Genomic DNA, 14,312 nt, shown 5'->3' with positions numbered 1-14,312 from the left:
AAAAAAGGCAGAGCTCTAATTTCTAATGAGAACAGGAAAGAAAAAGAAGATAGATGATATGAGCAATAAAATCAGTACCTTAATCTCTCAACCAAGATTCTCATTTAATCAACCAGACCTAAAATATACATATTCAAGAATCTATTAAATGGTCTGTACAGTTTAATCTGTCAAGACTCCTTGTAAATATACCCAAAAGATATAATTTTAACTTCATTACCAATCACCTCATCAGATATCCCAGTCATCTGACTTTTATAACTTTTCTTGTCCTAGAAACACAAATGCAATGAGCAAACTGATGTTAACAAGAGGATATAATTCACCAATGAAACAATTAATTTCTAATTTGATTTTTTTATTAAGGTAAAACATTTATACTGCTTTTGTTTGTTTTGTTTATATTGCAAGTGAAGCCTTGTGATTTTCCAGAAATAAAACATGGAAGTCTAGATGAGCGATATAGATCATACTTTCCAGTAGCTGTAGGAAGAAGTTTTTACTATCACTGTGATGAGGATTTTGTGACTCCTTCAGAAAGATACTGGGAATCCATTCATTGTACACCAGAAGGATGGATACCAGAAGTACCATGTCGCAGTAAGTAAACCTTTTTATAATTGTGTATGTGTAAATATTTCAAATAGTAGAGGGGATAAAACACATTAGTGACTATAATTTAGCCTTGTATGACAAAAATAAGGCCTAGAGATGAATTTTATGAACAAAAAGACCAATACAGGTTTTCCCCTTTATGAGGAGCTCTCCATAAAAATCCCATTAGAGATAAAGATAGCTTTCCCAAAACAACCTATATCATTCACACATATTTTGATTATAAAAACTGAAGATAAATAATACTGAATATTGTTTTTTTTCTTTTTATGCCTTTGTAGTAGCTTTAGTTTTTCTTAGGTTATATGTTTTTTTTGAATACTTAGGCATTATAGTTTAAACATTGTACAAATAGTTTTTAATTTACTATTTTTACTGAATTTATGGTTTTTCAAAAATTTTTGTTCATTGTTCTTATGATTTTTAGGAAGATGTACGTTCCACTATTTGAAAAATGGACAAAAGCCACAGAGAAAAAACTATTACCAAGGTCAATCTGTAAGAGTTAACTGTAATAATGGTCACAGTCTTCAAAATGGGCACAATATAATGACCTGTACAGAGGATGGTTGGTTCCCTCCTCCCGAATGCGTTCCTCTCAGTAAGTAAATGGTCTGAGATCCCAGTATATTTATGGTTTTCTAACCCTCATCTATATTAACTATAGCAACATATTTATATCAACTTTTGTATTTCCACTAATGGATATACTTAATTTTTTTTTGCCAAGTATGTATGAGTGGAATACAAAACTTCTTAATACATGTATAGAAAATAAATGCCTACTGATTAGTATTAGTCAAGAAAACAAGGAAAGAACCATAAAGGAAAAACCTGTAATAATAGTGATGCCACCAGTGGAGGGATGAAGATGGCAGTGGAGTAGGAGGAACCTAGGCTTGCCTTGTCCCATGAATATGCCTAGTTAACTATCAAATCATTCTAAATACCCCAGAAGTTGACCTAAACACTGGCAGGATAAATTCCACAACTAAAGGTCGAGAAGAGGCCACATAGAAGAAGTAAGATGTACAGAGACTCGGTTTGGGAGAGAAACGGGTTGTGGCCACTGAGGTGCGGAGAGAGCTGTGGTTACAGAGAAAGGTAAGAGACAGATTTGACGCAGAAGGGAGTGCATAGGAAAAATGAATCACCATAGCGATTGTCTTGAAAAGTGAGAGGGGTCAAATTTCCTAAGTTCTTATAACCAGTGGGGCTTAAAGCCTGGGCTTTTAAAGGTCAATGTGCTTGGCTCTGGGATAGCTCAGTTCCAAGGGGGAAGTTTATAGCAATACTGGCCTACCTCAAGAAGGAAGAAAAATTTCAAGTAAACAACCTAAACGTACACCTAAAGGAGCTAGAAAAACAACAAGAAACAAAACCTAAAACCAGCAGAAGGAAGGAAGTAATAAAGATTAGAAGTGAAATAAATGATCTAGAAACTAGAAAAATAATAGAGCAAATCAATGAAACTAGGAGCTCATTCTTTGAAAAAAAAATTTAATAAATTTGATAAACCCCTAGTCAGATCTATAAAAAAAAAAGGACTCAAATAAATAAAATCACAAATGAGAGAGGAGAAATAATAACCAACACCACAAAAATACAAATAATCGGGCAGCCCCTGTGGCGCAGCGGTTTAGCGCCGCCTGCAGCCTGGGGTGTGATCCTGGAAACCCGGGATCGAGTCCCACGTGGGGCTCCCTGCAAGGAGCCTGCTTCTCCCTCTGCCTGTGTCTCTGCCTCTCTCTCTGTCTCTATGAATAAATAAAATCTTTAAAAAATAAAAAAATTAAAAAAATACAAACAATCACAAGAGAATATTCTGAAAAACTGCATGCAAACAAATTGGACAACTTAGAAGAAATGGATAAGTTTCTAGAAACATAAACCTACCAGAATTGAAACAAGAAGAAAAAACTTGAACAGACCAATTACCAGCAAAAAAATTGAATCAGTAATCAAAAAACTCCCAATAAACAAAAGTCCAAGACGAGATGGCTTCATAGGTGAACCCTACCAAATATTTTTTTTAAAGATTTATTTGTTTATTTTTAGAGGAGGAGGGGCAGAAGGAGAGACAGAGAATCCAAGCAGACTCCCTGCTGAGCACAGAGCCCGACATGGGGCTCAATCTCATGACCCTGAGATCACCACCTGAACCAACCGAAATCAAGAGTCAGATGCTTAATTGATGAGCCACCCAGGCACCCCTCTACCAAATATTTAAAGAAAAGTTAATATCTATTCTTCTCAAACTATTCCAAAAAACAGAAAAGGAAAGAAGACTTCCAAATTCACTTTATGAAGACAGTACCCTGTAACCAAAACTAGAAAAAGAAACCACACAAAAAAAGGGACTTATAGGTCAATATTTCTGAGGAACATAGACACAAAAATTCATAACAAAATATTAACAAATGGAATCCAACAATTCATTTAAAAAAATATTCACCACCATCAAGTGGATTTATTCCTGGGTTTCAATACTGGTTCAATTTTTTTTCCAGTCCATATTTTAATTTTTTTGAAAAATTCCTGACATTACAGAACTAAACTGAAATGTATTAATATTCCACTCTTACATTTCCATGACAAACAGTAAAATTTCATGAGCCAAAAAAAGGGGGGGGGGAGAAACTTATAAAACTAAATATGGATCTCAGCATTAACAGCTGAACAGAGAAAGGAATTAAAACGCTTTAATTAAAAAATCATGAGTGGATGATAAAGTGTGTAGAAACTGAAAATTTACAAACTATTTAAAACCTGGAATCGCTGACTGGTTCAATATTCACAAATCAATCAATATAATACATCACATCAGTAAAAAGAAGGATAAGAACTTCAATAGATGCCAAAAGAGGAATTTGACAAAGTACAATATCCATTCATGAAAAAAGTCCTCAACAAAGTATATTAAGAGGGAGCATACGGGCAGCCCGGGTGGTTCAGCGGTTTAGCGCCGCCTTCAGCCCAGGGCATGATCCTGGGGTCCCGGGATCGAGTCCCACATTGGGCTCCCTGCGTGGAGCCTGCTTCTCCCTCTGCCTGTGTCTCTGCCTCTCTGTGTGTGTGTGTGTCTCTCATGAATAAATAAATAAATAAATCTTTAAAGAAAAAAAAAAAGAGGGAGCATACCTCCACATAATAAAAGCCATATATGAAAAACCCACAGCTAACATCATCCATAGTGGCGAAAAACTGAGTGCTCCCCCTGAGGTCAGGAATGAGACAAGGGTGTCTCACCACTTTTATTCAGTCGAGTACTGGAAGTCCTAGCCACAGCAATCAGACAACAAAAAAGAAATAAAATGAATCCAAATCACTAAGGAGGAAGGAAAATCTTCACTATTTGCAGATGACATGATGTTGTATATAGAAAACCCAAAAGACTCCATCAAAACTTGCTAAAACTGATAAATACATTCAGTAAAGTTGTAGGTTACAACATCAAAGTACAGAAATCTATTGCCTTTCTATACAGCAATAATGAAGCAGCAGAAAGAAAAATTAAGAAAACTGACCCACTTGCAGTTGCACAAAAAATAATACCTAAGAATAAATCTAACCAAAGAGGTAAAGAATCTGTACCCTGAAAACTCTAAAATACTGATGAAAGAAATTGAAGATGACACAAAGAAATGGAAATACATTCCATGTTCAGTGGATTGGAAGAACAAACATTGTTAAAATGTCTATACCACTCAAAGCAATCTACTACACATTCAGTGCAAACCCTATCAAAATACCAACAGCATTTTTCACAGAACTAGTACAAACAATCCTAAAATCTGAATGGAACCACAAAAGACCCTAAATAGCCAAAGCAAGATCGAAAAAGAATAGCAATGCTGGAGGCATCACAGTTCAGACTTCAAGTTGTATTACAAAGTTGTAGTGATCAAAACAGTATGATATTGGCACAAAAATAGACATATAGATCGACAAAACAGCATAGAAAACACCGAAATAAACCCACATTTATACGGTCAAATAATCTTTGACAAAGCAGGAAAGAAAATCCAATAGGAAAAAGATGGTCTCTTCAACAAATAGTGTTGGGAAAACTGGACAGAACATGCAAAAGAATGAAACTGGACCACTTTCTTACACCATATACAAAAATACATTCAAAATGGTTGAAAGACCTAAATGTGAGACCTGAAATCACAAAAATCCTGGACGTAACTTTTCTGACATCACCCACAGCAACTTTCTAATAGATCCCCTGCGGCAAAGGAAACAAAAGTAGAATGCCTATTGGGATTACATCAAAATAAAAGCTTCTGCACAGCAAAGGAAACAATCAACAAAACTAAAAGGCAACTTGTGGAATGAGAGAAGATATTTGCAATTCACATGTCTGGTAAGGAGTTAGTATCCAAAATATATAAAGAACTGATAAAACTCAATACCAAAAACCCAAATCATCCAATTTAAAAATGGGCAGAAGACATGAAAAGAAATTTCTACAAAGAAGACACACAGATGGCCAACAGACATGAGAAGATATTCATCATCACTTATCATCAGGGAAATGGAAACCAAAACTATCACCTCACAGCTGTCAGAATGGCTGAAATCAACAACACAGGAAGCAACAGGTGTTGGCAAGGATGTGGAGAAAGAGGAACCCTCTTGCACTGTTGGTAGGACTGCAAACTGCTGCAGCCACTCTGGAAAACAGTATTGGAGGTTCCTCAAAAAGTTAAAAATATAATTACCATATAATCCAACCACTAGGTATCTACTCAAAGAACAAACACACTAATTCAAATGGATACATGCAACTTATAAAAGCATTATTTAGAATAACCAAGATATGGATGCAGCCTAAACGTCTACTGATTGATGAATGGATAAAGAAGAGGTGATATAGATTAGATAGATAGATAGATAGATAGATAGATAGATAGATAGATAAAACGAAATATATAATGGAATGTTACTAAACCTTAAAAAATGAAATCTTACCATCTGTAACAACATGGATGAAGCTAAAGAATATAATGCTAAGTAAATAAGTCAGAGAAAAATAAATACCATATGATTTCACTCGTGTGGAATATAAGAAACAAAACAAACGAGTAAAGGAAAAGTGAGAAAAAGAGAGAGAGAGAGAGACAAAGAAAAAAGACAAGGGACGCCTGGGTGGCTCAGCAGTTGAGCACCTGCTATTGGCTCAAGGCGTGATCCTGGAGTCCCGGGATCGGATCGAGTCCTACATTGGGCTCCCTGCATGGAGCCTGCTTCTCCATCTGCCTAAGTCTCTGCCTCTCTCTGTGTGTTTCTCATGAATAAATAAATAAAATATCTTTTTTAAAAAGACTAACTGTAAGAACAATATGATACCAGAAGGGTGAGAGGTGGTGGGGGCAGGAGAGGTGGGTGAAATAGGTGATAGGGATTAAGGACTGCCCTTGTTATGATGATCACTGGGTGATATATGCAATTGTTGAATCACTATATCATACACCTAAAACTAATATAACACTGTACATTAACCAACTGGTATTAAAATTAAAACTTAAATACATACATTCAATCTAGAAAAAAATAGAATGACATCAGCAAAATGACAGAATGCAAGTTTCTATTCTTTCCGGCAAAGAACACCAATTTTGACAATCACCTATAGACAAGAGCATCTTTGTGGGGGTCTGGGAATCTAGCAGAATTTTTAGCACACCATTACAGCAAAAAGATCCAAGAGTGGGTGCATTGAAGTGGGTGAGAGAAACAGTTTTAATATCTGAGTCACTCCTCCCCTAAAGTGACACAGTTCAGTGCCAAGAGGGACCCACTCAAGCCTGCAATTTCTCCACTGGGGGAAAGAGTCTGTGAGTTAGCATCTGGCTTCCTCAGCTGTGTGGGTCACTGACCAAAAGGCCCATTTTTTTCTCACCACATCTAGAATACTGAGGTGATCTTCATGACTGAAGGGATTGGGGAAAGCTTGGAGCACAGCAGTCAGTGCTCAGAATTCATCAAGGGACAAAGATCCTATTAAGCACTTTGCAGGCTACATCAGGGAGCATATCCACTAGCCACTGGGGATGACTTGCCTGCAGACCCCACTTACCTAATGGCACCCCTAACATTTCACACACCTGCTATCCATTGGCCAGCTCCTTGTGAATGCCTCACAGACAGTGAGTGCAGGAATTTTCAGATGGCTCATGAGCATATTTAGAAAGCCAAATTGACTCCACAGGAATGGTAGAGAGCATATACTTGAACATTCAGTACTGTGTCCAGGAAAGGAAACAGGAAGCTGTCAGGACCCTGACTGACTTTGCAGGTTTGAAAGAAGGCATATAATCTAAGAATTCCCTCTCAAGTGGTAGCAAAACATAGGGAGCAGATGCATCTATTAAAAAGGTCTTTAAAAAGCCTCAGAATCTATAACAGATATATTAATACTGACTTTTTTGAAAAGATAAACAAAATTGACAACAAAATCAGCTTTAGCTGATTAAGAGAGAGAAGATCAAATAAACAAAGTGAGAAATGAAAGTAGACACATTCAACTGATGCCACAGAAATACAAATGTTCATAAGAGACAACCATAAACAATTACATACCAACAAATTGCATAACCTAGAAGAAATGGGTAAATTCCTTTAAATACAAAACTTGCCAAAACAAAATCATTAAGAAAAGGAAAATCTGAACAAACAATAACAAGGAACAAGACCGAATCATTAAACTGTTTCTGCAAAGAAAAGTCTAGAACCAGAAGGTTTCATTGTAATTTAAAGAAGAATTAATACCAATTCTTCTCAAACCATTCCAAAAATTTGAGGACAGCGGGCACTTCTAAAACTACTTTATGAGATCAACATTATTTTAATACCAAAGCTAGACAGGAAATTACAAGGAAAAAATTATAGGCCAGTATCATTGATAAACATAGATACAGAAAAGCTCAACAAAATATTAGCAAACTGAATTCAACAGCACACCAAAAGATTCATACACCATAATGGAGTTGGGTTTATCCATGAGACTCAAGAATGGTTCAAAACATGCAAATCAGTAATGTGATACACCACTATAACCACTATATTAAACCACTGATGAAAATAACTAGATAAATTAAAGATTTAAATATGACTTGAAACCATGGAAGTCCTAGAGGATACATAGGGAAATATTTTCTTGACATTGGTCTTAACAATGATATTTTTGGGATATGACATCAAAAGCACAGATAGTAAAAACTGAAATAAATAAAACTATATCAAATGTATCAAATGAAAGAACTTCTACTCAGCAAATCAACAAAATGAAAAGGCGACCAATGGAATGGAAGAAAATATTTGCAAATCATAGATCTGATGGAGGGATATATAAATAATACAACTCCTACAACTCAATAACAAAAAATTCCAATTCAATTAAAAAATATGCAAAGATCTGAATAGACATTTTTCTGAAGAATACTTGCAAATGCCTAATTGGTTCTTAAAATCACTAATCATCAGGCATATGCAAATCAAAACCACAATGAACTACCACCTCATACCTGTTTTATGGCTTTTATCAAAAAGACCAGACATAACAAGTGTTGGTGAGATGTGAAGTAAAGGAAACATTTGTATACTTTGGGTGGGAATGTAATTTGTTATAGGGGTATGAAAAACAGTATGGAAGTTCCCCAGAAAGTTAATAGAACTACCATATGATCCAGCAATCCCATTTTGGGGTATATATCTAAAAGAAATAAAATCAATATATTAAAGAAATATCTGCACCCTCACGTTCATTATAGTTTTATCCACAATAGCCAACATACAGAAACAATCTAAGTGTCCACTGATGGATGAATAGATAAGGAAGATGTGGTATAGGGCACCTGGGTGGTTCAGTGATTGAGCATCTGCCTTTGGCTCAGGTCATGAACCCAGGGTCCTGGGATTGAGTCCTGCATCCGGCTCCCTGCAGGGAGCCTGCTTCTCCCTCTGCCTGTGTCTCTACCTCTCTCTATGTATCTCATGAATAAATAAATAATTTTTTTAAAAAGGAAGATGTAGTGTATATATATATATATGTACAACGGAATATTATTCAACCATGAGAAAAAAGAAAGTTGTGTTATTCACAATAACATCGTTGAACCTAGAGTGCATTATGTTAAACATAATAAGCCAGACATAGACAAATATTTCATGATAATCCTTTATATGAAGTCAAAAAAGAAGAGGTCAAATTCTTAGAAGCAGAGAATAGAATGGCAATTCTCTATGGCTTGCCGATAGGGGAAATGAGGAGATGCTGGTTCAAGGATGTAAGCCTTCAGTTATAAGATGAATAATTCTGAAGATCTAACATACAACATGATGGCTGTAATTTGTGATAATGTATTGTACAGATGAAATTTGCTAAGAGAGTAGATCTTAAGCATTCCAGCTACAAAAAAAAAAAAAAAAAAAAACAACCCACAAAGGATTTATGTGAGGTGATTAATGCGATTTGGAAAATCATTTCCAAATGTATATGTGGACCAAGTCATCTCATTATACAATTTATATACACAATTTTGTCAATTATACTTCAATAAAGCAGAAAGGAAAACCTATAATAGACATACAAAATATAATAAGTATCAAAGTAAATAACTATAAAACATAATCAAATAACAAAAGAAGTCATCAAAAGTGGAAGAGTTTGAAAAAGCAATTGCTAAAGAGAAGACAATTAGCCAAATGTGAATAGTAATTGTTTCCCTATCAATAATTCCTTTAAATGTAAATGGATTTAACTTACCTATTAAAAGGAATACAGTACCTGAATGAGTAAAAAAGACAACAAGAACTCACTTTAGATTTAAAGACACAATAGAGGGCAACCCAGGTGGCTCAGCAGTTTAGTGCTGCCATCAGCCTAGGGTGTGTGATCCTGGGGTCTCGGGATCGAGTCCCATGTCAGGCTCCCTGCAGGGAGCCTGCTTCTCCCACTGCCTGTGTCTCTGCTTCTCTGTGTGTGTGTCTCTCTCATGGGGAAATAAATAAAATATTTTAAAAAAATAAATAAAGACACAATAGGATAAAAGTGAAGGAATGGAAAAAGAGATTTCCTGCAATTGGCAACCAAATAGTGGTTATACATATATGCAAAAAAAAGAAAAAAGACTTTGTCTAAAACTGAATTACATAATAATAAAAGTCAGTTCAATAGGAAGATGCAGCAATTTTCAACATATGTGGATCCAACATTGGAATTCCTAAATATAGCAAATATCGACAGATGCAAAGAGGAGAATTGACAGCAATACAATATTAGGAGACTTCAATACCCCACCTTGAATAGCAAATAGAACCCTCTGACAAAATTCAGGAAAGAAACTATAGATTTGAACAATATAAACAAAATGGACCAAATAGATATATACAGAATTTTCCACCCAACAGTGGAAGAGTACATTCGTCTCAACTGCACATGAAAGACTATGCAGTATCTTTTTCAACCACAATGGAGTAAAACTAGAAATCAGTGACAGCAAAAGGAATGATATAATTCACAAATACCTGGAAAGAAGACAACTGTCAAGCAACAATTAGATCAAGGAGGAAAGTGCAGGAGAATTTTTAAAAATACCTTGAGACAAAAATAAAAATATATATATAACAAGATTTAGATATGCTGCAAAAACAGTGAGAAGAGGGAAGTTTAGTGACAAATGCCTACATTAAATACAGATCTCATATAAAGAACCTAACTTTATACCTCAAGGAACTAGAAAAAAAAACTAAGCCCAAAGTTAGAAGGGAGTAAATAATAAAGATCAGAGCAGAAATAAATCAAATAGAGAATAATGAAACACCCTATTCCATCATCTCACTAAAAATAACCTATTCAAAGTTATGTGTATATTGGGTTTTCTTTGCTTTTCTTTTTCTAATTTCTTAAAGAGGAAACAATGAATTGATATAGTCTATTCTTTTCTATTGTATCTGTATAATGTTAAAAATTTCCCTCTCAGCACTACTTTAGTATCATCTCACAAAATTTTATTTAAAATGTTTTTCTTATCATTTAATTCAAAAGACTTAATGTCTTTTTACTTATTTATTTACTTGTTTTTTTAAATTGTTTAAGTAGGCTCCATGCCCAGTATAGAGCCCAACATAGGGCTTTAACTCACAGCCTTGAAATCAAGACCTGAGCTGAGATTAAGAGTCATGACTGGGCCACCCAGGAGCCCCTTTAATGTCTTTTTTTAAAAGATTATATACTTTTAATTCCATATCCTCAGTGTTTAATATTCCAAGTATCCCATGTCCAGTCTACTAGGTGCCCCAAGTGAAGGAATAAAATGACCAATTATGAAAAAAATATATACTCCATGTTTTCTCTTTTGAATTCTTTATCCATGGGCTATTCAATAAATAAAGCTGAATTTCGTGAAGAGACCTGATGATAACTGACAGAAGTCTTCTTTGCTTGCTTCAGGTTAAGTTATACATAATTTGAGGATCATTGTTTTGTTCTTAGAAGATAAATGAATGTAACGTGTTAATCTGTGTCATATTCATTGTTGAACTCCATTATGGTTTCAGTCAATCAGTTGTGATGACAAACATTTCAAATGATCAGAGTTGCAGTAGCTATGGCAGCAGATTCTCTGAGATCATCACCTGATCTGAGATAGCCCAATTAGTTAACCAAATACTGGGGTTGCTAAAGAGATCCTAAATAACTCACTATTTAAAACAATTGCCTAGAAAGGATCCATTGCGAGTATAGATGCCATGGAATTCCAGATCCATTAGACAAACAAATTTCTAAAAAATTCCTAGAAGGGATTGTATTTTGAATTTTGCTTCTAAATTCCAAAAAAAATTTAATAAACTATCCTGATTTAATATCTTTAGAAACTTTTAGCTTATTTTTTCTGTCACAAGAATTTGGGTGATTCAGGCTTTTCTGGGTTTTCATTTATAAATGACTCCTTAGTTTTTATACTGTTACATTACTTGAGCCTTTATAAAAATATTTATTTATATGCTGTCTTTTCCTTATATTTTCTCCTTTTCAGAAACATGTTCAACATCACAGATAAAAATTGAAAATGGATTTTTTTCTGAATATGAACTTACATATGTCTTGGCTACAGTAACCCAATATCAGTGTAAATCAGGATATTTAACACCAGATGGTAAAACGTCAGGAACAGTTAAATGTCTGGAAAAGGGATGGTCACCTCAACCCATATGCATCAGTGAGTAATTTATTATGTTCATATTCATTATTCTGATGATCATTGGGCAAAGGTTTACTTTAACTCATTTCTTTTCTGGGAGGAGGGGCTGACGTGGTTCCCATTTGAAAAGATAAATGAAAAAATGTCATTTTTTGCCTTTAAGATTAATCACTTGTAGGGTGGAATATCAGTCCATTCTTCAGTTTTTCTTCCACTTTAAAACATCTTGTGATTAAATAAATAAATAAAATAAAGCATCTTGTGATTTGGAAACTAGATAGGGAGACTTCTGTGTATTCTCCTGTAAACTAGTTTATTTTTGGCTGACATCTTTGTTCCTATTGTACCTGTTTTTAGGCGATTAAATTTTTATGCCAGAGTTTTTGTTCCCAGACATAAGTTACATTTTTAAGTGAAGATCTGGGTCCATAGTGCATAATTTTATTTTAATCTGTGAATTTGGGGATCCCTGGGTGGCTCAGAGGTTTAGTGCCTGCCTTTGGCCCAGGGCGTGATCCTGGAGACCTGGAATCAAGTCCCACATCAGGCTCCCTGCGTGGAGCCTGCTTCTCCCTCCGCCTGTGTCTCTGCCTTACTCTCTCTCTCTCTCATTAATAAATAAATAAAATATTAAAAAACATCCCCTCCCTTAGGAAATCTTCATAAACATCTAGTTACTGGAGACAGAAATGCTTCTTGATAGTACCAAATGCAGCTGTGTTGAAAGATTTCCCTGTCCCTAGGTATTTATGAAGATTTATGCTATATTCCAAAGCTACACAGTGAAATTTTTGAACTTATATTTAGCACATTCACCTTAAGTAAAGTGGATATTTGCATATCCATTTCCACTGTTTTCACTTCCTTATTTTTTCAATTTCTATGCTTACTACGGGCACTAGCTACAGAAAAAATGATAAATTTGTTCCTATATCAAAATCATTTTATGCTAAATTGTAATCAGCTATCCATTAAAATAGTCTTATTATTGAAAAGAAAATCTCTCGGGTCTTTTTTTTTAAGGTTTTGTTGATTTATTCAGAGACATAGAGAGAGAGAGAGGCAGAGACACAGGCAGAGGGAGAAGCAGGCTCCATGCAGGGAGCCCGACGTGAGACTCGATCCCCAGACTCCAGATCACACCCTGGGCCGAAGGCAGACACTCCACTGCTGAGCCACCCAGGCGTCCCTCTCATTTTTGCTAGTAGAATTTTGCTTTGTTTTTTAAAGCTTTAAGGTAGCTGGCTACCTAATACAGTATAACATTTGAGATGAATTATTTCAACCTTTATTAATATCATCCCAGTATAGTGCTAGCAAAAATTGAGACTTTTAACCATTTGCTTCCTCATAATGAATTATAAAAAATAGAGTTATCTTACAAAAAAAAAATAGAGTTATCTTTTATTCAGTCTTGGTAAGTTTAAAAGAATGCACAGACACTAGGAATATATTTCAGAAAGAAAATCAGCATGTGAGCTTTAGAATCTGTTATGTTGTAGACTTTTATAGAATGTTTAAAAAGTTACCTGCGTTGTTGAAAATTAGTGTTATTCAACTAATCTGGCATATTTGTAGCACTGCTAATGAGTTTGGCATCTTAATTCACAAAATGCTATTTTGTTTTGCTAGGAAAAGTATACGTCTATAACGGCCTATTTTACTACAAGCATGGGATGAACACATAAGTATAACTGATTGAGAAAAATGTTCTTAGAATGAAGTTTTCAGAGTGTTGAAGTGATAAGAAAAATGCTGGGTAGAAACATTTTTTTTTTTCATTTTTGAGTAACTTTTTCAGAAGAATGATTTATCACTGGTATTTTTAAACTTTTTTAATATGATACTTAATTTATTAGCACATACTAATTGATACAGCTTTTTTTACTGCCTTGGGATGAGACTTAATTGCATTGTCCGATAGATAATATTGGAAATAAAACCCTCAATTCTATCATGCATTAGAATCTTGTGACATGCCGGTACCAGAGAATGCCAGAATCAAAAGTAATGCCACATGGTTTGGACTCAATGACAATGTGGACTATGAATGCTATGATGGATTTGAAGGCAGACAAGGGCGCACAGGTTCCATAGTGTGTGGTGATGACGGTTGGTCTCATAAACCAGCATGTTTTGGTAAGTACTGTTTTTTAAGGGAATTATTTTTTTCAGGATTAACAAAATATGTTTAAAATATTCCATTTTGAAGAAATTTGCATTATTTAAAGTCATTTTTAAGAAGTAAGGACTAAAATCAGAGTGTCTCCTTCTGATTAAATGTAAACTGGGAGAAGAGGGTATTTTAAAGCCCAAAGACAATGATCTTTAACACAGTACATTAATATTTCCTGTGAGCCATACACATGATAGATTTGTAAATAAAGGCTATTGTGTTTGTTACTCTAAATGCAGGCTTTCATATTATTTAAAATGGGGTTCTTTTAGTATATAATGTAAGAAAACCAAAATTATAGTTTATTACAA

General features: G+C 34.8%; 1 protein-coding gene across 1 annotated transcript in view; it reads left to right on the top strand.

The window, feature by feature from the left end:
- The window catches only part of CFH (complement factor H), a 77,006-nt gene that overhangs the window by 41,700 nt on the left and 20,994 nt on the right, over positions 1 to 14,312 (top strand). The window contains exons 8-11 of the mRNA XM_025421050.3: positions 412 to 600; positions 1,043 to 1,216; positions 11,661 to 11,843; positions 13,791 to 13,964. Coding sequence (XP_025276835.1) covers positions 412 to 600; positions 1,043 to 1,216; positions 11,661 to 11,843; positions 13,791 to 13,964 — 720 coding nt within the window. The remainder of the gene's footprint in view (positions 1 to 411; positions 601 to 1,042; positions 1,217 to 11,660; positions 11,844 to 13,790; positions 13,965 to 14,312) is intronic.

This window comes from Canis lupus, chromosome 38 (genome assembly GCF_003254725.2).
Source record: "Canis lupus dingo isolate Sandy chromosome 38, ASM325472v2, whole genome shotgun sequence".
Classification (NCBI taxonomy): domain Eukaryota; kingdom Metazoa; phylum Chordata; class Mammalia; order Carnivora; family Canidae; genus Canis; species Canis lupus.
Note: the sequence above shows the minus strand (reverse complement) of the source record. Positions and strands in the feature narration are given on the sequence as shown.